Source organism: Salmo salar, chromosome ssa16, assembly GCF_905237065.1.
Source record: "Salmo salar chromosome ssa16, Ssal_v3.1, whole genome shotgun sequence".
Taxonomy (NCBI): Eukaryota; Metazoa; Chordata; class Actinopteri; order Salmoniformes; family Salmonidae; genus Salmo; species Salmo salar.
In genome coordinates, this window is record NC_059457.1 from 18,695,221 (window position 1) to 18,722,644 (window position 27,424).

At 41.3% G+C, this 27,424-nt stretch overlaps 1 protein-coding gene across 1 annotated transcript; it reads left to right on the plus strand.

The window, feature by feature from the left end:
- The first annotated feature begins 8,373 nt into the window (after positions 1 to 8,373).
- Positions 8,374 to 27,360, plus strand: LOC106573324 (guanine nucleotide-binding protein G(i) subunit alpha-1). Its single transcript, XM_014148277.2, has 9 exons — positions 8,374 to 8,800; positions 20,192 to 20,234; positions 20,418 to 20,559; positions 21,375 to 21,532; positions 21,649 to 21,777; positions 24,881 to 25,010; positions 25,379 to 25,532; positions 26,237 to 26,428; positions 26,677 to 27,360. The coding sequence occupies exons 1-8, from the start codon at positions 8,683 to 8,685 to the stop codon at positions 26,425 to 26,427; spliced, it is 1,065 nt and encodes a 354-aa protein (XP_014003752.1). The 5' UTR covers positions 8,374 to 8,682; the 3' UTR covers position 26,428; positions 26,677 to 27,360.
- Positions 27,361 to 27,424: the final 64 nt, after the last annotated feature.

A 27,424-nucleotide genomic window follows, 5' to 3' on the forward strand; every position in this document is an offset into this window, starting at 1 on the left:
CTGGTAATTACCACCTTCCCACTTGGTTATGAGCACAGCATTAGCAGTGCACCTACAGTACATGACAAGGGCATGATACTGAAGCCAAAGATATAGAATCAATAGAATAGAGCCTCCTATTTACACAATACTTAATAGAACTGGTATATGCCATAGCTGCATGTGTGAAGCAAGGAAAGAGGCACAGTATTCTGAGCAATGAGATAAACTGCAATTAATCAAACATTCCAACTGGTCCACTGTGACCCAATATGGCTATGGTGGTCCATACACCACAGAGAATTGCTTTGAATGGAATGTCCATTTTTATTCTACTTCTATGACTGAGGTTCACTCTCTATGTCTTCTATGAGTCATTAGGCATCTGTCAGGATACAGTCATTTGAATGTCTAATCCCTCTGGATGTGGTTGGAGTGAAATAACTACCCAAGGGTTATGACCCTTATGTCATAGCTATTCCTGTCCAATAAGAAAGCTTATTTTCACTGTCAACCAATGGCTCTGAATAGCATCTCTGTCTGACAATTTATAGGGCTGCTGTGTCTAACACTTCATATTATTGTGGCTGTAGCTTTCAATGCAAATCTGCTCCTGCTCATAAACTCTGTCAGTTACCATTACAGGATCTATGAAATATTAATTCAAACCTCCACAGACACTTGCAAACAAACATGTACTACGAACACACACGCACACATTGAATGAAGATTCAAAATTTGGACCAAAGTATGACTGTTAAACATAGGCTACTGTCTTCAGATATATTCATATTCCTATGTATTAACAGTGACCACCAGCAATGGTCTGTAATGGTTATTGTTTTTCGGCCGGTCCTTGCCGTTCTGTTGCCAAAAGCGAGCCAAAAAAAAGCATCCCCCCACAAAACTAGAATAGTCCAGTAGGCAAAATTAGTTGAAAAGACATCTAAAATACGTATTTTCCAGACGTTGAAGTTAGGTTCAATTTCGGTTCTGAATGAAAGGTGAAAAGATATTCAAATCTAATAAAATTGTATTTGTCACATGCGCAGAATACAACAGGTGTAGACCTTATCGTGAATTGCTAACTTATTGTCCGTGTCGTCATTCAGCCACGGCTCGATGAAACATAAGATATTACAGTTTTTAATGTCCCGTTGATAGGACAGTCTCAAATGAATCTCATCCAGTTTATTCTCCAGTGATTGCACATTGGCTAATAGAACTGGTGGTAGAGGCGCGTTACCCACTCACCGACATATTCTCACAATGCACCCTGATCTCCGCCCCATGTATTTCCTTATTTTCTTCATGCGAATGACGGGGATTTGGGCCTTGTCTGGGAGCAACATTATATCCTTGGCGTTTGACTCATTAACGAAAAAATCTCTGTCCAGTTCAAGGTGAGTAATCGCTGTTCTGATATCCAGAAGCTCTTTTTGGTCATAAGAGATCGTAGCATCAACGTTACAGTGCAATCGAAAAGTATTCAGACCCCTTGAGTTACTGTCTTACTCTAAAATGTATTCAATTGTTTTTTCCCCTCATCAATCTACACACAATACATACATAATGACAAAGCAAAAACAGGTTTGTAGAAATTATTGCACATTTTTATTCAGACCCTTTACTCAGTACTTTGTTGAAGCACCTTTGGCAGCGATTACAGCCTCGAGTTTTCTTGGGTATGACGTTATAAGCTTGGCACACCTGTATTTGGGGAGTTTCTCCCATTCTTCTCTGCAGATCCTCTCAAGCTCTGTCAGGTTGGATGGGGAGCGTCGCTACACAGCTATTTTTGGGTCTATCCAGAGATGTTCGATCGGATTCAAATCCGGACTCTGTATGGGTTGGCTCAAGGACATTCAGAGACTTGTCCTGAAGCCACTTCTGCGTTGTCTTGGCTGTGTGCTTAGGGTCATTGTCCTGTCATTGTCCTTCGCCCCAGTCTGAGGTCCTAAGCACTCTGGAGCAGGTTTTCATTAAGGATCTCTCTGTACTTTGCTCCGTTCATCTTTGCATCGATCCTGACTAGTCTCCCAGTTCCAGTCACTGAAAAACGTCCCCACAGCATCATGCTGCCACCACCATGCTTCACCGTCAGGATCGTGCCAGGTTTCCTCCAGGCGGGACGCTTGGTATTCAGGCCAAAGAGTTCAATCTTGGTTTCATTAGACCAGAGAATCTTGTTTCTCATGGTCTGAGTCCTATCGGTGCCTTTTCGCAAACTCCAAGCGGGCTGTCGTGCCTTTTACTGAGGAGTGGTTTTCGTCTGACCACTCTACCATAAAGGCCTGATTGGTGGAGTGCTGCAGAGAGTTGTCCTTCTGGAAGGTTCTCCCATCTCCACAGAAGACCTCTGGAGCTCTGTCAGAGTAACCTCCCTGACCAAGGCCCTTCTCCCCCGATTGTTCAGTTTGGTCGGGCAGCCAGCTCTAGGGAGAGTCTTGGTGGTTCCAAACTTCTACCATTTAAGAATGATGGAGGCCACTGTGTTCTTTGGGACCTTCAATGCTGCAGAAATGTTTGATACCCTTTCCAAGATCCTCGGAGCTCTACGGACAATTCCTTCGACCTCATGGATTGGTTTTTGCTCTGACATGCATTGTCAACTGTGGGACCTTATATAGACAGGTGTGTTCCTTTCCAAGTCATGTCAAATCAATTGAATTTACCACAGGTGGACTCCAATCAAGTTATAGAAACATCTCAATGATCTCATGATCAATGGAAACAGGATGCGCCTGAGCTCAATTTCGAGTCTCATAGCAAAGAGTCTGAATACTTACGTAAATAAGGTATTTCTGTTTTTTTTAATACATTTGCAAACATTTCTAAAAACCTGTTTTTGCTTTTTTATTTTAGGGTATTATGTGTAGATTGATGAGGAAATTATTTTATTTAATCCATTTTAGAATAAGGCTGTAACGTGACAAAATGTGGAACAAGTCAATGGGTCTGAATATTTTCCAAATCCACTGTATATACAAAATAAGTTACAAACAATGTGAAAAAACACACAAAATAGCACAATTGGTTTAGTAAAACATCAGCCATCCCTTCCGGTGCCATTATTCTACAGTACGTAGACATCTGTGATTGGTTCAGATTTGGTCCTTACAGGACTAAAAATCTATGTCCATGGACATTGAAATCAAGGCCGGTCTGGACCGCACCAAATCTGGAACCAAACATTGACGTCTATAAATAATTTATTTTCAACTTTCAACTTTTTTGGGGGGGCTTGCCTGTTTTGCTTGTTATTTTGGCATTAATACCTGTCACATATCAGTTTGCAAACAATGTAAAAAAAATAATAAAAAAATATAAATATATATATATATATATGTAAATGAGTTAATAAAGCCGCATGCAAACATACAAACATCTTTTTGGTTTTCTTGAGTAAGGGAGCTCCAAACTGCAGGTGTTTCAGCCTAGCTCAGTGCTTTCTGTGGTGGTGGTCAAGCCAGCAGAAAATACGGAGCGTTGTGCCTTGATTGGCTCGGTCTTCTGTCACTCATGGGGACACTACGTCACCACCAAGTCTTAGGGTAGAGCTCGAAAATTCAAGCCCATTGGGAGCTGCCATAGAGTTACATTAAAAGTGCCCATCCAAGAAGGCTCAAGGTCATTGGCCACAAATAAAATGACGTCAAATCACTTAATAGCTACAATAGCTTTGATTGGACTGTCAAATTCATTCTTTCAAAATCTTAGCTTGCAGTCATCATCATGAATCAAGTCGACAATCTACTGGCAAATCCTTTTTAATCTTTGTCATATGAAGAGAAATAATTAAGAGAAATTAAAGATAAAACATATCGGTGCTCATCAGCCATTGGACATAAACACAGTGGTGGAAAAAGTAAAGATAAATTAATAGAAAATGACTCAAGTTAAAGTGAAAGTCACCAGAAAAATACTACTTGAGTAAAAGTCTGAAAGTATTTGGTTTTAAATATACTTAAGTATCAAAAGTAAAAGTATAAACCATTTCAACTTCCTTATATTAAGCAAACCAGATGGCACAATTTTATTTTCTATTTTTTTATTGACGGATAGCCAGGGGCACACTCCAACACTCAGAAAGAATTTACAAATGAAGTGTTTGTATTTAGTGAGTCCGCCAGATCAAAGGCATTAGGGATGACCAGGGACGTTCTCTTGATTAGTGTGAAACTGACAATTTTTCTGTCAAAATGTAAAGAGTACTTTTGGGTGTCAGGGAATATGTATGGAGTAAAAAGTACATTATTTTCTTTAGGAATGTAGTAAATGTAAACGTTTCCAAAAATATAAATAGTAAAGTAAAGTACAGATACCCCAAAAAAACTACTTAAGTAGTACTTTAAAGTATTTTTACTTAAGTACTTTACACCACTGCATAAACATTGCACAACAAGTTGGAAATCGCAAATACAACAATGAGTGGTTTGAAACGAATCAGTGGCTAACTGCAAGCATTGCCAAGCAGTCATTATCCTGCTATTCAGTGGAGTGGCTGTGTGGTCCCAAGTCTAAGATTAAGGGTCTGTTTTCCTAGTTTAAAATTATAAACATTCAATATTGGCCATGCTGTCAATGAAGCATGATTTGTGCTGTGCTCAGAACAACTGTTGACTTGGAACTGCAAAATCTGACTTCAGTGAGTTGAAGACAACTGGAAACTCTTGAAAATACGTTTTGAACTTTCATCCAACTCGGAATTGTAAATCGGGAACTCAGGCCTCTTTCTAGAGCTACAAACTGAAGATCACTGACGTCATCATGATTCAACCTTTTTTTAAGTTCCCAGTTGTCTTGACAGCACCATAAATCCAGAGAATGTCAGACTTTGATGATAAAGTTTGATGACAAAATTTGCCCACGAAGGACCGCCGCACAACCTTCCTGTTCAAGTGAGCACAGCACAACAAGGTTAGTCCAAAAATGTATTGTATGCTGCTGCATAAATGATGTAACATGCCAGGGGGATATGTATACTGTAGCTAAGGAAGTAATACTAAGTGTATGGTGTGTAGTAAGCTGTTAGTAGCCCATATTCCTCACCCGAATAATTTGGTCTATTTGCACCTCTTAATTTTGCCTACTGTTCTGACTTGGCGGTGCACATGTAGCCTATAACCTGTTTTTGAGAAATGTAATCATTGAATAGTGTAAGAGCTTTCATTGTCTGCTTATATACCCCCTTTATTTATCCTACGGTTCTGACTTGGTGTACAGGGAGAACACTGTAAGAACGGCCCAGGTTCTGAATTCTGTCACTGTACATTTCAAAAGTGCTGAACTAATAGTTATATTGACTTCGTCCGTCCTAGCTTGCTCATTAATGTCTTAATCGAAATTACGGATTGCCTCTTATCCGCTTGTCATCCCCTTATGCCATAGTTTGTACATCTCAGTTGTAAGTAGAAAACGCATTTGTTTAAGCAAGTCAGACATATCAGCTATGTTTTTTTAAAGGCAGTAAATGAGGCTGAATAAACTGTTTCGATGCCAGACAAGGTTCCACTGATAGCCAGGTGTAGCAGTGGTAAGGTGTTGGGAATGCTGCCGGGACTCTGCTGTTGGGACAGCTTTATGTAGGCCCTAACAGTTTGTGGGCACTGTTTGTCACCGTTATAGTGCAATTCATGTATTGTTTAGTGTTGTGTTGTGTAGTAGCTTTGCTGGCATTCATCCCACATTTTTTGGGGGGGATGCATGCTCCATCAAGATTTACATGCTAAAATCGCAACTGACCCTATCCTGTATCTGCTACATGATTTATGTTAGATCATTTTCTTGACGGAACGTTAGTGGTGCGCTTCAGAGATGCGTCTCTCCAACAGCACAATGGAGAGGCGCGCTGGGAATGGACAAGCAAAATATTTAGCGCCCCTGCCTTTGACAAAGTGGGCACTGCTTATCAAAGGGCGGCATCAGCGCTCACCTAAAAAACCCATATGGCACTGGTTGAGAGAAATTGTCATTGTTTTGGGGCAGAACTATGTGATGTTTAACAGTGAGGGAAAAAAGTATTTGATTTTTAACATTTGCCCACTGACAAAGAAATGATCAGTCTATAATTTTAATGGTATTTATTTGAACAGTGAGAGACAGAATAACAACAAAAAAATCCAGAAAAACGCATGTCAAAAATGTTATAAAATGATTTCCATTTTAATGAGGGAAATAAGTATTTGACCCCTCTGCAAAACATGACTTAGTACTTGGTGGCAAAACCTTTGTTGGCAATCACAGAGGTCAGACGTTTCTTGTAGTTGGCCACCAGGTTTGCACACATCTCAGGAGGGATTTTGTCCCACTCCTCTTTGCAGATCTTCTCCAAGTCATTAAGGTTTCGAGGCTGACGTTTGGCAACTCAAACCTTCAGCTCCCTACACAGATTTTCTATGGGATTAAGGTCTGGAGACTGGCTAGGCCACTCCAGGACCTTAATGTGCTTCTTCTTGAGCCACTCCTTTGTTGCCTTGGCTCTGTGTTTTGGGTCATTGTCATGCTGGAATACCCATCCACGACCTATTTTCAATGCCCTGGCTGAGGAAAGGAGGTTTTCACCCAAGATTTGACGGTACATGGTCTTGTCCATCGTCCCTTTGATGCGGTGAAGTTGTCCTGTCCCCTTAGCATAAAAACACCCCCAAAGCATAATGTTTCCATCCCCATGTTTGACGTGGGGATGCTGTTCTTGGGGTCATAGGCAGCATTCCTCCTCCTCCAAACACGGCGAGTTGAATTGATGCCAAAGAGCTCCATTTTGGTCTCATCTGACCACAACACTTTCCCCCAGTTGTCCTCTGAATCATTCAGATGTTCATTGGCAAACTTCAGACGGGCATGTATATGTGCTTTCTTAAGCAGGGGGACCTTGCGGGCGCTGCAGAATTTCAGTCCTTCACGGCGTAGTGTGTTACCAATTGTTTTCTTGGTGACTATGGTCCCAGCTGCCTTGAGATCATTGACAAGATCCTTCTGTGTAGTTCTGGGCTGATTCCTCACCGTTCTCATGATCATTGCAACTCCACGAGGTGAGATCTTGCATGGAGCCCCAGGCCGAGGGATATTGACAGTTCTTTTGTGTTTCTTCCATTTGCGAATAGTCGCACCAAATGTTGTCACCTTCTCACCAAGCTGCTTGGCGATGGTCTTGTAGCCCATTCCAGCCTTGTGTAGGTCTACAATCTTGTCCCTGACATCCTTGGAGAGCTCTTTGGTCTTGGCCATGGTGGAGAGTTTGGAATCTGATTGATTGATTGCTTCTGTGAACAGGTGTCTTTTATACAGGTAACAAACTGAGATTAGGAGCACTCCCTTTAAGAGTGTGCTCCTAATCTCAGCTCAATACCTGTATAAAAGACACCTGGGAACCAGAAATTTTTCTGATTGAGAGGGGGTCAAATACTTATTTCCCTCATTAAAATGCAAATCAATTTATAACATTTTTGACATGCGTTTTTCTGGATGTTTTTGTTGTTATTCTGTCTCTCACTGTTCAAATAAACCTACCATTAAAATTATAGACTGATCATTTCTTTGTCAGTGGGCAAACGTACAAAATCAGCAGGGGATCAAATACTTTTTTCCCTCACTGAATGTGTTGATGTTGGAGATGCGTCTTGGTCAGTTTAGCTCAGAAAATGCCTCCATAGGCGACCACCTAATCCTGCCTAATGAGTGGGCCGGTCGTGCCTAGGATCCATAAAAACATTACAAAGTGTCATCATCTAAATGGCTGAGCATCTATACTGAGCACAAGCCACGCACTGCAGCCAACAAACAAACATCAGCCAGGCAAATCCATTTATTAACTCAATGCCTAATCTCCATTAGTCTCCGTTAACTCTCCATAATCCATTTTAGATTGCACTGGCTAGCCTCTCTGGATCCACTCCATAGGCCCTACACATTCAACCCCCAGCATTGGCGTTATAAAGCATATCATCAAATAATTGAACTATATTGTGAATTATTCGCATCGTCAAAATTAGGATTTAACATTAATGGAATACAATGACTAGTATGGTTCAATAAATAGACCTTCATCCAGATATCTACACTGTTTGTAGGCTATATACTCATATCTCTGGGCCAGGCTCTGGAACCTGGCACTGCACTATTAGGTAGGTAGGCTACTTTCTTGACTTCTGCATTTCTGTAAAGATAAAACAGAGATAGATATGCTATTGTATATAATGCACCCAACTGCTTTTTGGACCTGTCATGTATGTTATAAACTCACAGGTACAAAATGTTGCCTTCATCTCAATGGGTTCAGGGCATCACCTCAAGAGAGCAGCAATATTATCACTTTGGTGCCAGGCAGAAAATATAATTTGATGCGGGTATTAAAAAGGGCTGCGCGCTATCACGCATGCGCATTCATTGGGTATTTGAAGAACAGGAAACAAACCTTTCAACAGCTCAAAAGCGTAACGAAACGTGAAAATTGTGAACGCTGCCGAAACATCAGAATACTTATACATCGGCAGATAACAGAGATAGAAACAGCATCGAAAAGTTGTTTTCAAGAGAAGTCATTTTAATAGTGCTGCTTAGAAACAATTTGTTTGGCTAGCCTGGGTGCGAGGCAAGGGTTGTGTTTGAATCTCCGACTCGGGGGAGGCGCCCTCGTTTTAGCTTGTGCATGTTGAACATTTTCTTTTTAACTTTTACACCTTTTGGGGAATCTGCTTGAAGATGGGGTGTACTCTGAGTACGGGTGATAAGGCGGCGCAGGAGCGCAGTAAAATAATCGACAGGAATTTACGGGACGACGGGGAAAAAGCAGCACGGGAGGTCAAGCTGCTCCTGCTCGGTGAGACCAAGACGGAGTGTCGAACGAATGTTTGAATGAAAAGTTAGCTTGCTGGCCAACCTGAGCTAGCTTATATTGCTTAACTATATATCTAACAGTTGTATACAGTTTGTGTACAATAGTTTGATAGTGTTAACATTGACAACTTTGCTGAATGAAATGAAATTGAACAAATCCAAATTGCTAGCTAGTTAACGTTAGCCTAGTCAATAGCTCGCTAACTAGCTACTTAGCTAGCCCTGTTGGATAGCAAACCACTGGCCATGCAGCTAGCCAACAACCCCATTCTTAGTTAGCTATTAACTGGCTAGCTAATCTCTCAGGTGTCACGGCTAGCTAACTGTAGTCTCAATCAGGGCCCCGTTTCCCTATAGTGATGGAATTTAGTCTTAGTGTTTTTAACTATGCATATTTCCTACAACGGCCGAAGATGTACTGTAATTGCGTTTCCCAAAACACCACGCAGAGAAATCGGTCGTTAAGTGCTTTGTTGGAGCATGTCTTTACTGATTGGTTCGAAAGGGAGCGCTGCTCTCGGATCATCTTTCTCAATTCAATTATTTCTGTAATATTATAAATATTTCACACTGACGGATCATCTCCTAGAGAGTTAACCCAATAAATTTGATAAGTCACCGATTTGGAACGTTGTGCACATGTTAGGCTACACATCATGAAATGGGCATATATTGAGACAAGTTAGACAGTAGCCTACAAGAAGCAAATAACTCGATTGAACATGACATGTATTTCAACATGCTTGAAATAGGCCTATTTTATACTTTAATGTAGTTCTCGCTTTTCATTTGAAGCGTCTCTTTATACGTCGCTTGTTTGTCTCAGGTGGAGACATGGGCAATTTGGTATTGGTAGTCAACTAATACTCGGCGGCCACAGAGAGACGGATAAACCATGTTTAGCGGAGATATTTGTATAAAGTGACGCGAGAGGGCAGGAAAGCAACCAACGACGCATTAATGGTACTTTCAAGAGAACTGGGAGAGGTCAACTCGTCCGTGATCTTAGAGGCCGAAGTTTCCAACTTGTAATTCCGAGTCGGATGACCGGCGTTAAACGATTTTCCCCAGTTTTTTTCCGTTCCCAGTTGTCTTGAACACACAAGTCTAAAGTCGGCCATTTCCGAACTCCAAGTTGTTTTGGATGCGTATTGGCTGTTCTAATGCCTAGTTTACGTCGACTCGTGATGTATTTCATTACGCCGTACATCTTGCCTCACTACCGAACATACAAGTGGCGTGTTTTGTAACGCAAGATGGCGAACCTGGCTATTTCATTCAAGACAGGATAAATGTATTGTTTCAGGTGACGATAACATGTTTTTCCTCAACTTTTTTCTGTAACTCCATAGGAAGTCAAGCTAGCTTGCACTGTAGAGCAGCTAGCTAAAAACTACTCTAGGTTGAAGATACCATTGTATCTTAAGTTTATTATTATGGTAATGCTGTTTGTTTTTGGTTATAGTTATTAGGTAGAGGTCGCTGGCTACAATGGTATCTTCGGCCTAGCTTTTAGCTAACTAGCTGCTCTGTAGTGTACGCTAGCTTGACTTGCTATAACGTTTGAGGAAAAAGTATCTAAACAAAACATGTCTTATTATTACCTGAAACTATATATTTATCCTGTGTTGACAGTTTGCGGTGGAACACATGAAGTTGCATGTACTTTTAGAACTATAAACTAATATGTTCAGTAGCGTATTATTTTTCCAGTAGTATATGATTTCTTTCATTTCTGCGTCCTCTAGCCACTTTGAGCAACATATACAGTAGCGTTGGGTGGTATGTCAGTGACTCTGTACATTGACCTGGCCTAACCTCAAATTCCAAGACGTTCACACAGCCTTAGTCCTGGGGCCTGAGGAGGTTTTAATATAGGGCTCATAACATTTCTTTAACGTAGGGCTCAGGTAGCATCAGGCATTCATTTTCATCCCGATCGAAGCTCTAATCAAATCCAGACATTTATATCCCGGGATAATATTTCATATGTTCTTGGGATGGAACATTTGTAAAACATCAAAAGTATTCAACCGTAGTTGAAAACGCAATAAATTGCGGAACTATTTTTATTTATTATTATTTTTATTTTTTTTATTCTCCCCAAACTTATTTGAGAGCAAAAGTGCAAGGGCAACAATATACTGTATTTGGTGAAACAGTAGTGAACGTTAGAATTTAGTAGCAGCCATATGACAAATCACAGTAGCTAAATGTATGAATCCATAACAATCTCGCTAGAAATGGACACAGATTCTTCTACTCTCCTTTTTGCTTTAAATGATTCCCACAGCATAAGAATACGTTTTGTTGTCAGTCAACTACCCAAGTTGTTTGTTGTGTGACGTTCACAGGCTTTATAGTTTCTCCGTTTGCTTCCCAAATAGACTTGTGTTTTGTGTTTACTACTAAAATATTAGATATGTTTTGTATTTTGCAATTGTCGCTTTTGGTTTTGTCCATAGGGACAGAAGTCAAGCTCTGAATTTCTCCTTTTCATTAGTTGTCTTTTTTCCCTGAGTGTTTGAAAGTGAAACCTGAAGTCCTAGCATGCTGTCTGTGTGATGTGTTTACATGCAAATACTCTGCATCTCCAACCTGGCTTCCCAGAAAATGTCCATTGGCAGCTCAGGCAGCCTAGAAGAAGTGAGTACCCTTGTGCACGATTAAGGCACATTCCAAGGAAGATGGATATTGTCATGTTTATGATTCTGTTGTTGGGATGGTTGTTGATACATTTTGTCAATGTAACATACAATGATTACTAGTGTTCATCAACGAGCTACAGTACATTTGCAAAAAGTGCAACCCAAAGCCACTGTAGGAAACTTCATAATAGATCATTTGGATGCTAACATGGAAGTCTATGCTACCAGTCTTTCTTCCCTAATCTTGTGATTTTAGCCTAAACTTGGATGGCCAAGATAACTGAGTAGCTTGTCACTTTCCTCACCCTGTTGGTTGTCCTGAGTCTCTACAACAGGTGGTTGGCGGTTGCTTAGCAACATGCACAGGCTGGTTCACATTACCAGCTGTGAGGGAAACTGTGGGCTAAACAAATGCAACTGGGGCATAATGAAGCACTCTCACCTGACTGCTTCTTGAAGACCTAGCACGGTTAACCAAACTCACCTGACTCAAAGGCTTGGGGATGAACCAAATGTTACCTGGGCAGTGGCTCTAAGACAAGGCATGATGACCCTAACTTACATGGCTCTAAGAGTATGGGATGAATCTAACTTTCCTGCCTACCCCTATGAGCCAGTAGGGTCTTTGGCACAAAGCAGCTTTCCCCAACCATTAGGTGCTCTGCATCCCGGGCATGTTCCAGTACAGGTCGTGTTAGTTGCAGTATCAGATCTCACACCTGGGGCACAACACAATGTGTGTTCTGTAGGGCTATCTTGGTCAACTGAAAGTCGTCTGTTCTTTCGACTAATTGATTGGTTGAAATTTTAAAACGTGTATTTTTCCATTGGCACACCCTGTGTTTCCAAGATGATCAACTATACTGAACAAAAATATCAACGCAACATGCAACAATTTTACTGAGTTACAGTTCATATAAGGAAATCAGTCAATTGAAATGAATTAGTTAGCCCCCAATCTATAGCCTGTGATGGCTTAGGCCCACAATCTTAGGAGCCAGGCCCACCCACTCAGAATGAGTTTTTCCCCACAAAAGGGCTTCATTACAGTCAAATACTCCTCAGTTTCATCAGCTGTCCGGATGTGGAGGTCCTGGGCTGGCATGGTTACACGTGGTTGTGAGCAGGGCTCGCAAATACATTTTTCCTCGCTGTCCCAAAATGCAATTTCAACTGTCCCAAACTGAACTTGAATATATATTTATTTATTAATATTTGTTTTTTTATATATATATGCCAACATGGGTCTAGGTCACTTGCAGTGCTTTTAAAGTAATTGGTGTATTTCTAAAACAGTCTATATTGCATAAACTTGTTTAAACCTTTTTGCATCTTAATGAAAACAGAAAAATAACCATTACATTTAATAATTATCATTGATTAATTGAACATGTATACAATATCTCAGAGAACAATGTTATTGTGAACTGGTTACTGAATAAACTTAAATTATAGACGTTACATTCTACCACCAGTCCCATTTTTAAACAACATAACTCAAAAATATACAATAAAGAACGTGTGCGTGTGTTCCCCAGCCTTCACTTTCTCTGCTTCACCCTCACCTTGACCTTGTTGAGAGCCACCACTTGCTAGCAGCCAGGGTCTAAAATGAACTTTTTGGTACCCCACCACTGGCAGGTAGATGGAAAAATACATCTAGCAGCCACAATAAAAAAAAAAAATGTTTAGCAGCTAGAATATATTTTGCTGAAATTCCACAAAAAATTTGATTAGCATGTATTGTTAGGTTTCTAAAACAATACATTTATTATTAAGAAGTAATGTGAAATATTTCATTTTTTTGTGATCCTAGCCTTTTAACCAAAATATCAGATGAGACAATTGTTCACCTTCCACCTTTTAAGGGTGGGAGGTTACCGTGGTAATGCAACTCAAGTCATGTTTGTGCCCTGAGCGATTGAGTCTGACTAGTATCCATGTTGCTTCTCTTCCCTAGCATTTGAAAGTCTAACATTGTTTTGTTCACAAGCTAGGTTGTTTTTCAATGAAAATGGCCAAGGAACACAAGGACAACGTCTCACTTCAGTAGACTTACATTTCAAGTTAATTAAACTTTTATGCCTGTGCGCTTTTAAAAATGAATCTGACTCTCTGCTCTTCATGTCTGCATGCACAGCCCCCAGCCAGGCAGTGTTGCAGCGCAAGGCAGAAATACTTTGCACATTTTAGTGTGCATTTGGTTCAGGTCAGGGAGATAGAACCATATTCTCTAGAATATCATAGTAGCTAGCCATAGCCTACATACTATGCAAATGCACACGTAACCTCAGCTCTGGGCCGGCAGGCCCGCAGACAGGCTGGGAGAGTGAAATGTGTATACTAATAGGCCTATTTGCTCAACATTGGTATGATGTTATACATTTCCATAACCAAAATATTTACATTTGCGATGCCTAGCCAGCCGTATTATCGTTTGAAACCTGGACGTTTTACATAGCCTATCTTAACTTGGCGCCAGAGAAGATGGCTGCTGTTTTAATTGGTGCTTAACCAACCGTGCTATTTTGTTAGTTTTTTTCGCATTGTTTGTAACTTTGTGTGTATATAATGTTGCTGCTACTGTCTCTTATGACCGAAAAGAGCTTCTGGACATCAAAACAGCGATTACTCACCTCGACTTGGACAAATACTTTTTTATTTTAATGAGTCGGACGGGAAGGATATACTCCCAAACTATTATAGACTACAAGGGGAAGCACAGCCGAGAACTGCCCAGTGACACGAGCTTATCAGACGAGCTAAATAACTTCTATTCTCGCTTTGAGGCAAGTAGCACTGACACATGCATGAGAGCATCAGCTGTTCTGGACGACTGTGTGATCACGCTCTCCGTAGCTGATGTAAGACCTTTAAACAGGTCAACATTCACTAGGCCGCAGGCCCTAATGGATTACCAGGACGTTAACTCCTAGCATGTGCTGAACTGGCAAGTGTCTACGCTGACAATTTCAACCTCTCCCTGTCAGTCTAATACCAACATGTTTCAAGCAGTCCCTGTGCCCAAGAACACGAAGGTAACCTGCCTAAATGACTACTGACCCGTAGCACTCACGTCTGTAGCCATGAAGTGCTTTGAAAGGCTGGTCATTGCTCACATCAACACCATTATCCCAGAAACCCTAGACCCACTCCAATTTGCATACCGCCCCAACAGATCTACAGATGATGCAATCTCTATTGCACTCCACACTGCCCTTTCCCACCTGAACAAAAGGAACACCTATGTGAGAATGCTATTCATTGACTACAGCTCAGCATTCAACACCAGTGCCCTCAAAGCTCATCACTAAGCTAAGGACCCTGGGACTAAACACCTCCCTCTGCAACTGAATCCTGGACTTCCTGACGGGCCGCCCCCAGGTGGTAAGGATAGGCAACAATGCATCCTCCACGTTGATCCTCAACACCACTTGTGTCATCGAAACACTTAATGATGGTTTTGGCGTCGTGTCTGGCCATGCACTCATAAATGTACAGGAGGGGACTTAGCACGCTAAGGGTACATGCTCACTAATGACTGCACGGCCAGGCACGACTCCAACATCAAGTTTGCTGATGACGCAACAGTGGTAGGCCTGATTACCAACAACGATGAGACAGCCTATAGGGAGGAGGTCAGAGACCTGACTGTGGTGCAAGGACAAAAACCTACCCCTCAATGTGATCAAGACAAAGGAGATGATTGTTGACTACAGGAAAAGGAGGATCGAGCACGCCCCCATTCTCATCGACAGGGCAGTAGTGTAGTAGGTTGAGCGCTTCATGTTCCTTGGCGTCCACATCACCAACAAACTAACATGGTCCAAGCACACCAAGACAGTCGTGAAGAGGGCACAACTAAACCTGTTCTCCCTCAAAAGACTGAAAATATTTGGCATGGGTCCTCAGATCCTCTAAGTTCAACAGCTGCACCATCGAGAACATCCTGACTGGTTGCGTCACATCCTGGTTTGGCAACTGCTCGGCCTCTGACCTCAAGGCACTACAGAGGGTAGCTCGTATGGCCCAGTACATCGCCTCTACCAGGCGGTGTCAGGAAGGCCCTAAAAATGTTCAATGACTCTAGCCACCCTAGTCATAGACTGTTTTTTTTCTCTGCTACCGCATGGCAAGCGGTACCGGAGCGCCAAGTCTAGGTTCAAGAGTCTTCTAAACAGCTTCTACCCCCCCCCCAAGCCATAAGACTCCTGAAGATCTAATCAAATGGCTACCCAGGCTATTTGCATTGCCACCCGCCCCCCCACGCTGCTGCTACTCTGTTATTGTCTAAGCATAGAAGCATAGTCACTAACTCTACCTACATGTACATATTACTTCGACACCGGTGCCCCCACACATTGCCTCTACTGGTACCCCCTGTATATAGCCACATTGTTATTTTACTGCTGCTCTTTAATTATTTGTTGTTCTTACTTTTTTTTTTTTTTTTTTTAAAGGCATTGTTGGTGTAGGGCTTGTAAGTAAGCATTTCACTAAGGTCTACACCTGTAGTATTCGTCGCATGTGACAAATACGATTTGATTTTAATAGCCTACAGCCAAAATCTGACCATAGGAAAAAAGCAAAGATTTCCTGATATGCCATTAAAACCAGCATTTATTCTACTGTCCAATGGCAGTAAGGCACAATCCTTGTTACATTTTCAGATATTCCCTCTAAGTTTCTACCATTAGCCTGTATATCCATCTCTACTGCATTTATTAAAAAAAACGCTCGCATCAGGTGCGTGTTTTAGAATGGTGTTCTCCCATAATAGCATTTTGGAACATTCCCTTGTCTCAGCCATTTGCGTGAACACATTGCTGCGCTTGTAATGTAAATTATTCATAGTTTATCCATTTTTAAGCAAAATGTTGATCTTTTTCATCATTCTTCTTTGTTTAAACATTTTAGTATGGCACCACTGCTGTATGCACTTCTGCGGCACAAAGGCGTTTAGGGACCGGGGAGAGAATGCAAGAACTTAAAACTACTATTTTTGGTGCAAAATTTCCAAATGACATCAGTTTGTCAGTTAATAGAAGGTTGTGAAAACAACCCAACATATTTCTGATAAGATTTCAGTTTGGCTTGGATGCATATTTTATGTGGTTTGAAATACGATAAACTCTCATAATGCTTATAAAGATTGATACTAACTGTGCATTCACTCAAGATGCTGAAAGAAATCACATTTCTTCTCTCGTGTTCCTGAGTAACGATTTAAGCTTACATTTTGGTGTATCATTTTACTGCAAGAACTGGTCCAGATTTCAGTTCCCATTTAACCCCTCTGAACAGTAGGCTACAGTTCCCTTGATGTGCCATAGGCCTGCGTGCCTTCAGAAAGTATTCATAGTGGCTTATTCCACACTTTTGTTGTTACAGCCTGAATTCAAAATCTATTAAATAGTCTCTCTCATCTACACACAGTACCCCATAATGACAAACTGGACCATTTTTTTTGTTGTTGACATTTTTGCCTGCATTTGGCTTAGGGGTGGATGATATGAAGTAAAATTCAAATCACTATTTTCCACTGTCCGGACAATAACGATATACTGTCCAATTTAAATAAATAAAAACGGATGAGCCCTTCAAAGTTTATAAATGACAAAATATTGCTTTTAACCTTACAGAAACAGTGGGCAATGCACTTTTATTAATATTTTTCTGTGGCAAAACTGTGCAAACATGAAACAAAAGTATACGAGTTAAATAAATATGCAGTAAAAAAAAAAGTTCTCAGTATGTAAAGAGTTAACTTTTTCCTGACAAATATAAATGCAGTCTTTTTCAGCACAACACCGATCATTATGAATTTAAGTTGTAAACCTTTTCAAACTAACTTTTTCAAGCATTAACCAGACATGTATGTTTCTCAGTTCACCATGTAACGATTCACTACCTCCCTCTTCACAAGTTCTGTGCCAGGAACACCAGTTTCTGGCTTCAAAGTTGCCCTGTGGCTTGTGACCACACTGCCCCCAATGCTAAATGCTCTCTGAGGGTGAACTTGTGGCAGGGATGCCTAATGTAAGAAGCTCCCATGGCTCTACTCTGACTTATTTGCTGATTGTGGAGCAGTGGCAGCTTCTTTCTCTCTCTCTGGTCCTCTTCAAGAGCGAAGTTTCCCACGGCTGTGTTCTCTACCAGGAACGCTTCTGTCTCGGAGGCAGCTCACCTTCACCCCAAGGTTCAAGACCACCTACATGACCACTGATAAGCTTATCAGTGGTCATGTAGGTGGTCTTGAACCTTGGGTCCAGAAAGGTAGCCATGGTGAGCAGCTCATCTGTTTCAGGGTCGGTGTATTTGTCATTCAAGTAATTGAGGACCCTCATCTTAATCTCTCGGGTCAGTTTCGCTTCGCCCTCATTTGATTTCAGATCCTCGTCTTGAACAAATGGAGGACCGGCTTCAGATAGGAGACACACGCATGTCTCTGACAGGGCATCTGTGAAAAGCTGGAGGGGCTTAAGTGCTGCCGTGATTGATTCAAAGACCTCGATGTCTTGCCAGGAGGGTGCAAGGTGCAGTTTCTTTAGTTTTTTTTTATTTTGTTTCTGCTGCTGCCAGGACTTGTGTGATGGCCTTTTCCTGCTCCAGGATTCTTTCCATCTGAAGTCGGGATTCTGTGATGAGCTTGTGGAGGGGCAGGCTCCATTTATCCTGTGCACTTGTCAGGGCCTTCTGCCTCTTCCACCTCGGAAAATGTGCTGAGCACTTGCTCACTTCTGTGTCCTGGGAAACCCGAGGTTCGTTTTGTCCGCTCCTCTCTGAAAAATAAAATCGTGAGAAATAATTACATATGAATCACAATCATTCAATAGAAATAACATTGCATCTGATGTAATTACAATTTACAGCATGGACACTGGACATGATTACAAATTGAATCCATCTATAGAATTACATACAGCTGTAGTGATTGTGAGAGCTATGTTGGTTTAGAAAACAAACATTTATTGAGTAGGCTATTTATTATTGAAAGAGGATATATTGAAGCCATAGGCTAATGTATCAATTATAAATAAAAGCAATGACATCCATGTAATGTTTGTATATTGCACACACTTACAAATTATAGATTTGCATGGCTGTATATATTCGGCTTAACGTATAAGAAGGACCCGGCAGGGTAGTCGGCTATAACTTAAGCAGAGATAAGGAATACAATAGTTGTGTATTTGAAGTAATTTTTCTACCTAGCTGTGTTTTGGACGTTGAGACTTACCAATAGCAATGTGTAGCCTGTGTCTGAAACACCCCTAGTCTTGTCCATTTGTTCAGCTCCAATGCTTTGACGGTGTTCTGTCGGTAGTCATACATACTTTGCGCTACTCTTTCAATCCCCAGGATGAAACTGCCTCCCTCAGCACAGATCAGTCTGAGTAGACTTTGCAAGTTCACTGTCATGCAGCCTCTGAGTGTTAGAGGGAAAATGGAGCTACATGCTTGTAACTTTACAGCAAAGACAACTGCTTGTTTCTAGCCTAAACGGTGCTTGCTTGCTTTCTGCACATTTTATAGAATTTCACAAACCATGTTGCGAGTCGTTTTTTAAATTAATCCCGGGTCGCCGATTATTGTTTTGGTGACAAACGTTGTTCAGTCATGTTACCTAGCTAGCTAACAACCTGTTAACTTGACAATAGGTTTAGGCAAATTTGATTTGGCACAGGAAAAAAGGAAAATGTGTGCTACCCATGAGTAGTCCTTCAAAAGGTAGTTCATATAGGCCTGAACTATATATAAATTTCTTTCTGGTGCTCAAATTATTTTCGGTGCGTAATGTTTAAAAAGGGAGCAATGTGTGTTTGTGAGCGACAGGTGTGTATGAGAGTGAGGGAGATGGTGTGTGTCTGTTAACACTGCATGAAACCTTCACTCTTCTCCTCACTGACACAATGACGTGCAGATCATTTATGCGTGTATATCACAGGAGGTTTGTGGCACCTTAATTGGGGAGTACACGCTCATGGTAATGGCTGGGATGGAATGCTATCAAACATGGTTTCTATGTGTTTGATGCCGTTCCCGCCATTTATTATGAGCCGTCCTCCCTTCAGCAGCCTCCACTGATGTATATTCCTTTTTCCCATTCCTCCAGCCAAATCACAGGTAGGCCTTTGCAAATATTAGCAACTCAGCTGTTCTCTGCAGTATTCTATTATACAGTGTGAAGTTCAGTTCAATGTGTAGTATTGAGTGGAAGTGTGCTTTAATTTTTCTCTCCTCACTGTGGTATCGCGATACTACTCAGTATCATGATACTTGGCCTGGTATTGTTGTAAAACACTTCTTATTATCGTGACATTCCTACTCATATCTATCTTTGCCTAAGTGGATGTGACGCTGTGGATGGTGTACACAACCAGTTAGTCAGAGTATAATGTGGGATGCTAAGTCTTCCGCATGCCAGAGCTATAATCTCATTGGTAGGAAGATCCAATTAATTAATCCTATTAAACTAGAGCCTGGTAAACTCCTGTTAGGGCAGATCAGACATTTGGTTTCCCAGCGTTGAATAGCTATGAGCTACTCAGTCCTTGGACAGGTTAGTCTCATAGGGCCTTGTGCAAAACGTGAGTTAGGCTTACATGTGTGGATCTCAAATTAGGATCTAGCTCAAGTCAAAACAGCCATGAATGAATGGAGAATGTTAAGTCTATCACTCATTAATTGGCCTCCTCTGTTCTCTTTCCCTCTCTCTCTCTCAGGTGCTGGGGAGTCAGGGAAGAGTACCATTGTCAAACAGATGAAGTAAGTTTCTCGTTGTCTAAATAGTTTACGGAAATGTTCACTTTAGGTGTATCAATGTCGTTCCATAACACATTTGAATAACAGGCAGTTAGGCCTAGTTGTTTATTCATGCTTTCTTTCTCTCCTGTTGTCCTACTCCGCCATGTCTTGCTACTTTCCCTCGCTCTCTCCCTCCCCTCCCAGGATCATCCATGAGGCGGGCTATTCAGAGGAGGAGTGTAAGCAGTACAAGGCGGTGGTGTACAGCAACACCATCCAGTCCATCATCGCCATCATCAGAGCCATGGGGCGCCTCAAGATAGACTTTGCTGAAGCAGCCAGAGCGGTGAGTGGAGTAGGACACTGGGAGATCTACACACTGATTCAAGAGCAGTTTTGTGCTTTTTTTATATATATATATATATATATATGTATGTATGTATGTGTGTGTGTGTGTGTGTGTGTGTGTGTGTGTATATATATATATGTATGTATGTATGTATGTATGTATGTATGTATGTATGTATGTATGTATGTATGTATGTATGTATGTATGTATGTATGTATGTATGTATGTATGTATGTATGTATGTATGTATGTATGTATGTATGTATGTATGTATGTATGTATGTATGTTTGTATGTATGTATGTATGTATGTATGTATGTATGTATGTATGTATGTATGTATGTATGTATGTATGTATGTATGTATGTATGTATGTATGTATGTATGTATGTGTGTGTGTGTGTGTGTGTGTGTGTGTGTGTGTGTATATAGTTAAGATTAGGTTTTGTGAGGGCAAGCTGATCCTAGGTCTGTGCCTGGGAGTTCACTAGTGGTGGTGGTTAGTCTATGGGGTCAAATGGCAGGGGATAGGCTTTGGCTATAAGAGGCATGGGGAGGGATGATGGTAGTTTTAATGGTGAGGTGAAGAAAAGTAATTCCCAGCTCAACCTCTAGCCCTGAGCTCAAAAAGATACAAATTGGTGCTATTTCGTAGATAGTGGAAGTAAGCAATATAGAGCAACTTCACCCAGCCAGGTTACCAGAAGGTCTGTGAGGAATCTTAGGTTTAAAACAATAGGGAGAATTTCTGAATAAACCCTACCTTACCGCTTCTGCCTCCTAACCGTTAGTTGTTTCATGTCCCCTACCAGGATGATGCTCGTCAGCTGTTTGTGCTGGCGGGATCGGCAGAGGAGGGCTTCATGACCGGTGAGCTGGCCGGGGTCATCCAGCGCCTCTGGAAGGACGGGGGGGTCCAGTCCTGCTTCGGCCGCTCACGAGAGTACCAGCTCAATGACTCGGCTGCCTAGTGAGTAACACACACACACACAGTCCTGCTTCAGAAAGTACAGTAACCTCCTCCACACAACTGCAACATTCAACAAACTGCTAACACTGACCTCCCTATCCATCATTCTCTCCCAGTTATCTGAATGACCTGGACAGGATAGCCCACGGAGCGTACGTGCCCACCCAGCAAGACGTGCTGAGGACCAGGGTGAAGACCACCGGCATCGTGGAGACTCATTTCACCTTCAAAGACCTCCACTTCAAGTGAGACAGTCCCCAGTGTACCCACTCTGAGTGCATCTCAATAGTGTCTGAAACCACCTCATTTAACAGTTGTACCCACTAGTGCTCCTTTTTGACATAACCAACGTTACACTAGTGTATACACCCTTGTGTTATACAAGGAAAATTGTGACAGTAAAGACTTGTGAAGAGCAGCATCAACAACCTCTGCATAATCAAAACGGCTACTTTGTGAGAAGGTGTTAAAGTTCAGTTAGCCATTATGTGAAAGACCAGTGGCCTGGCTTTGGCCCCATGTGAGAACAGGTATGCCAGCGCCATGGTCTAGTGAGGCACGTGTGCCGGCCCACGTAGATGGAAACAGAGAAGTTTGAGCCTTGTGGGTAAAACACTGAGGTAAATCCTGTATGGAGATGCGCCATAAGGTGGTCTCCCAAAAGACGTCGGCATTAGAGGTCGACCGATTCAGATTTTTCAACGCCGATACTGATTATTGGAGGACCAAAAAAAAACGATACAATTAATCGGCCAATTTTATTTGTAATAATGACAATTACAACAATACTGAATGAACACTAATTTTACCTTAACATAATACATCAATAAAATCTATTTAGCTTAACCTTCAATTTAGTTTAAATAATGCAAAAACAAGGTGTTGGAGAAGAAAGTGAAAGTGCATTATGTGCCATGTAAGAAAGCTAATGTTTAAGTTCCTTGCTCAGAACATGAGAACATATGAAAGCTGGTGGTTCCTTTTAACATGAGTCTTCAATATTCCCAGGTAAGAAGTTTTAGGTTGTAATTATTATAGGACTATTTTTCTCTCTACGATTTGTATTTCATATACCTTTGACTATTGGATGTTCTTATAGGCACTTTAGTATTGCCAATGTAACAGTATAGCTTCCATCCCTCTCCTCGCTCCTACCTGTGCTCGAACCAGGAACACATCGACAACAGCCACCCTCGAAGCAGCGTTACCCATGCAGAGCAAGGGGAACAACTACTCCAAGTCTCAGAGCAAGTGATGTTTGAAATGCTATTAGCGCGCACCCCGCTAACTAGCTAGCCATTTCACATCGGTTACACCAGCCTAATCTCGGGAGTTGATAGGCTTGAAGTCATAAACAGCGCAATGCTTGAAGCATTGCAAAGAGCTGCTGGCAAAACGCACGAAAGTGCTCTTTGAATGAATGCTTACGAGCCTGCTGGTGCCTACCACCGCTCAGTCAGACTGCTCTATCAAATGATAGACTTTATTATAATATAATAAACACACAGAAATATGAGCCTTAGGTCATTTAATATGGTCGAATCCGGAAACTCATCTCAAACAAAATGTTTATTCTTTCAGTGAAATACGGAACCGTTCTGTTTTTTATCTAACGGGTGGCATCCCTAAGTGTAAATATTCCTGTTACATTGCACAACCTTCAATGATATGTCATAATTACATAAAATTCTGGCAAATTAGTTCGCAACGAGCCAGGCGGCCCAAACTGTTGCATATACCCTGACTCTGCGTGCAATAAACGCAAGAGAAGTGACACAATTTCACCTGGTTAATATTGCCTGCTAACCTGGATTTCTTTTAGCTAAATATGCAGGTTTAAAAATATATGCTTCTGTGTATTGATTTTAAGAAAGGCATTGATGTTTATGGTTAGGTACAATTGTGCTTTTTTCGCAAATGCGCTTTTGTTAAATCATCCCCCGTTTGGCGAAGTTGGCTGTCTTTGTTAGGAAGAAATAGTGTTCGCAACGAGCCAGGCGGCCCAAACTGCTGCATATACCCTGACTCTGTTGCAGAGGTGACACATTTTCCCTAGTTAAAAGAAATTCATGTTAGCAGGCAATATTAACTAAATATGCAGGTTTAAAAATATATACTTGTGTATTGATTATAAGAAAGACATTGTTTATGGTTAGGTACACGTTGGAGCAACGACAGTCCTTTTTCGCGAATGCTCACCGCATCGATTATATGCAACGCAGGACAGGCTAGATAAACTAGTAATATCCTCAACCATGTGTAGTTAACTAGTGATTTTGATTGTTTTTTATAAGATAAGTTTAATGCTAGCTAGCAACTTACCTTGGCTTCTTACTGCATTCGCGTAACAGACAGGCTCCTCGTGGAGTGCAATGTAAAGCAGGTGGTTAGAGCGTTGGACTAGTAAACCGTAAGGTTGCAAGATTGAATCCCCAAGCTGACAAGGTAAAAATGTGTCGTTCTGCCCTGAACAAGGCATTTAACCCACCGTTCCTAGGCCGTCATTGAAAACAAGAATGTGTTCGTAACTGACTTGCTTAGTTAAATAAAGGTGTAAAAAAAAAATACCGATTTGTTATGAAAACTTGAAATCGGCCCTAATTAATCGGCCATTCCGATGAATCGGTCGACCTTTATTCGGCATGCTTCAATTCGGCTGGCTAAGCGAACCGAACGCATGTGCTCGCATACTCCCTTAAAAGACCTTTGCTTGGAAAAACTAGAACAAAACAACAATAGTACTTTGTCCGTTTTGAGACACTGTAGCCAGTATACACTTCCGCAAAGTCAGAATGAATCTAAGATAACTCATGAAATCTGTCATTAATTTAAGTTTTTCCCAAGGAGATCTTAGTCGTACAATTTTACATCTAAGATGTTTGGTGCAGTATTTCTCAACGGAAAAAATGTCCATGAAAACAAGTCGTGCCTCGTTGAATGACGACTAAGACCTTATTGAAGAATCCCTACATTTGACCAATCAGACGAAGGGGTGTAGAATTAGGCTCCCGACTTCCAACTGGCCTAAAAAAAAAAAATCTGTGCTCGAACAGCCCCCCCCAAAAACCTTACCTACTTCCAAAACTAACAGAAATGTCAGAAAATGTTGTATTTTCACAAACTCTTCTGAACTGCTTTGGCTGGGAAGCATGCCTTAAGCCAGCTGATGACACCCTCTAGTCTACAGAGGGTTCAGTTCAGGGCTAAAGTTGACCAGCTGTAGTGTTCATGAGGAGTGTGATGGTTTGGGAGAGAATGCAAAACATTTAATGTAGAGCTGTTAAAAAATCATTTTTGAAAGTTTTGTGTGCGTGTTTTGCTCATGCATACTGTGTATTTTCTCCCCAGAATGTTTGACGTGGGGGGTCAGAGGTCCGAGAGGAAGAAGTGGATCCATTGCTTTGAGGGAGTCACCGCCATCATCTTCTGTGTGGCGCTCAGTGACTACGACCTGGTGCTGGCCGAGGATGAGGAGATGGTGAGACTCATCCCTCGCTCTCAGCCCTTGCTCATCAGTCATTGATATTACTCCCTCTGTAATCCTTATACACTCTCACTCAAGCGTCGGTCGTCTTTGTCATCTCATTTACTGCAATCCCTCAGTCATCTTTCATTCTTTCTCATATGAAACAAGTGTTAATTTATCCACAGATCCAGTTTCACATTTTCTGCCCCTATTGCGTCTGGAAGAGAACTACATCATCAGAACCATAGCAACAGTTGTGAAATATCTGTTTTATATGCCTTTAAAAAAATATATACATTTCAAAGAACAAACTTGTATGGTGCGATACCCACAAACACGTGTAACTAAAAGCATTGTGTGGTTGTCTTTCTGTCCCTCAGAACCGGATGCATGAGAGCATGAAGCTATTTGACTCCATCTGCAACAACAAGTGGTTCACAGACACCTCCATCATCCTCTTCCTCAACAAGAAGGATCTGTTTGAGGAGAAGATCCAAAAGAGTCCTCTCACTATCTGTTACCCGGAGTACGCAGGTAAGAGACACACACACACACACACACACACAGAGATATAGTGATATATATCTATATATATATATCAGCTACTCTACAAATCATCTTCAATCCCACATTTTAGTGATACTGTGCTAAGCCTTGCTCAGGTTGAACGCACAGAGTTCCAGGTCATCTTAATTGGAGTCACGTTGTGAAGATTATCAGATCTCACCACACCTGCAGTCAATTCTGTTTTTCCTGTGTTTTTATATCATACTGTAAAACAGCTGATGAAACTAACACTTCAGAAGTGTAGAAACATTTGTTCACTGTTATTTCCTGATAGTTGCTGGTTGAAAATACAATCTACACAGGATCTTCTAATCAGCAGGTTTGCATGGGCGGAGGTTACAGCTTTCCATGGTGACATCACCATGTGCTTAATTGTTTAATAGACCAATAACGGCTAGTTTTCAGTTCTCTGAGTGGTCAGGCCACTCCTAGACAGTCTGAGCAAAATTCTTGCTTGAGAAATATTTAGCTAACAAGCTATTTTTGCCCATATTTTTATGGAAATCTATTACAGTAAGGTAGTTCATTGTTACCCAGAAATTATTTGAAATGGATATAATGGCTGCATAGGGCCTTTAACATCTCAGGAACTCACAATGGTGAAGGTAAAAGACTAAACTAATTTATGGGTATCTCTCTGTCTCTCTTCGTCCTTGCCCCGGCTTTCCAAGGCTCCAACACGTACGAGGAGGCGGCGGCCTACATCCAGTGTCAGTTTGAAGACCTGAACAAGAGGAAGGACACCAAGGAGATCTACACCCACTTCACCTGCGCCACCGACACCAAGAATGTGCAGTTTGTCTTCGATGCAGTCACTGACGTCATCATCAAGAACAACCTGAAGGACTGTGGCCTCTTCTAGGGTAGTCAGAACATTAATATATCTTATAACATGTTAGACTCAATGTTCTTGAAAGGCAATGTTACATGTTGTAATAAAGGTTGTATTAAGACTTTCTAGAGTCTAGCCTGGACAGATGCTCAATTCCAAATCAGCCCCCCTAGCCTGATGCCATTGTGTAGGTCTGAAACAATTGCATAGGCATTATGGCATGGTACCTAGTACATCAGCGACGTTCTCTAAACATTGTTTTACCCTCTTTCTGTACAGGCAGTGTGGTGGCCAGCGTGTGCTCAGTGACCTTTTCTTTGGGACGTCTGTGGCTGGAGGGGGTTGGATCATGGACACTTTGTAGAGAACCTCACTTTTAACCTCTTAACTTTAAACTCAAAGTTTTTAAAATGCCATGTAGAAAACCGTTTAAAATATTTGTACAACTCACTATGGCTGGAGTTTTTCACTGTTTTTAAGATTTTGTTTTAACCGGTCAAGTTATTTAAAAAGGGATGGAGGGGGGCCTTTGCATTTGTTTCTTCTAGGAAAGGAATGGACACATTTTTGTGTTTAGGTACTTGTGCCTTTGCATGCCTTAGTTCCAGTGTTTTTTGTTTTTTGGGCTAAATGGTAGATGTTATAATTTAATCTCCCCCCGCCCCCCACACAAAAAAATTCTCAATATTTGGTTTCTGTGACTGATGGCTGAGAATTAGTGTCCATGGAAATAATGGAATAGACCAATTTTAAGACCAACTTGCTCTTGATGAGCGCTGTGTGTCTGTGTGCATGACTGTGAGTGCCTTTGCTGCATCACTGTTTGCTTGTGTGAGTGCGTGCAGCTGTTTGACTTGGCGTATATGAATGTGTGTGTGTGTGTGGCCATACAGTACCAGTGAGAAGTTGGAAACCCTTGAATGAATAGGTGTTTTCTTTATTTTTACTATATTCTACATTGTAGCATAATAGTGAAGATATCAACACTATGAAATAACAGAAATGGAATCATGTAGTAAGCAAAAAT

Coding starts and splice junctions, on each gene's coding strand:
- LOC106573324 (XM_014148277.2), top strand. CDS start 8,683: ATGGGGTGTACTCTGAGTACGGGTGATAAGGCGGCGCAGGAGCGCAGT. Junction 8,801..20,191: donor GGTCAAGCTGCTCCTGCTCG/GTGAGACCAAGA, acceptor TCTCTCTCTCAG/GTGCTGGGGAGTCAGGGAAG. Junction 20,560..21,374: donor TTGCTGAAGCAGCCAGAGCG/GTGAGTGGAGTA, acceptor GTCCCCTACCAG/GATGATGCTCGTCAGCTGTT.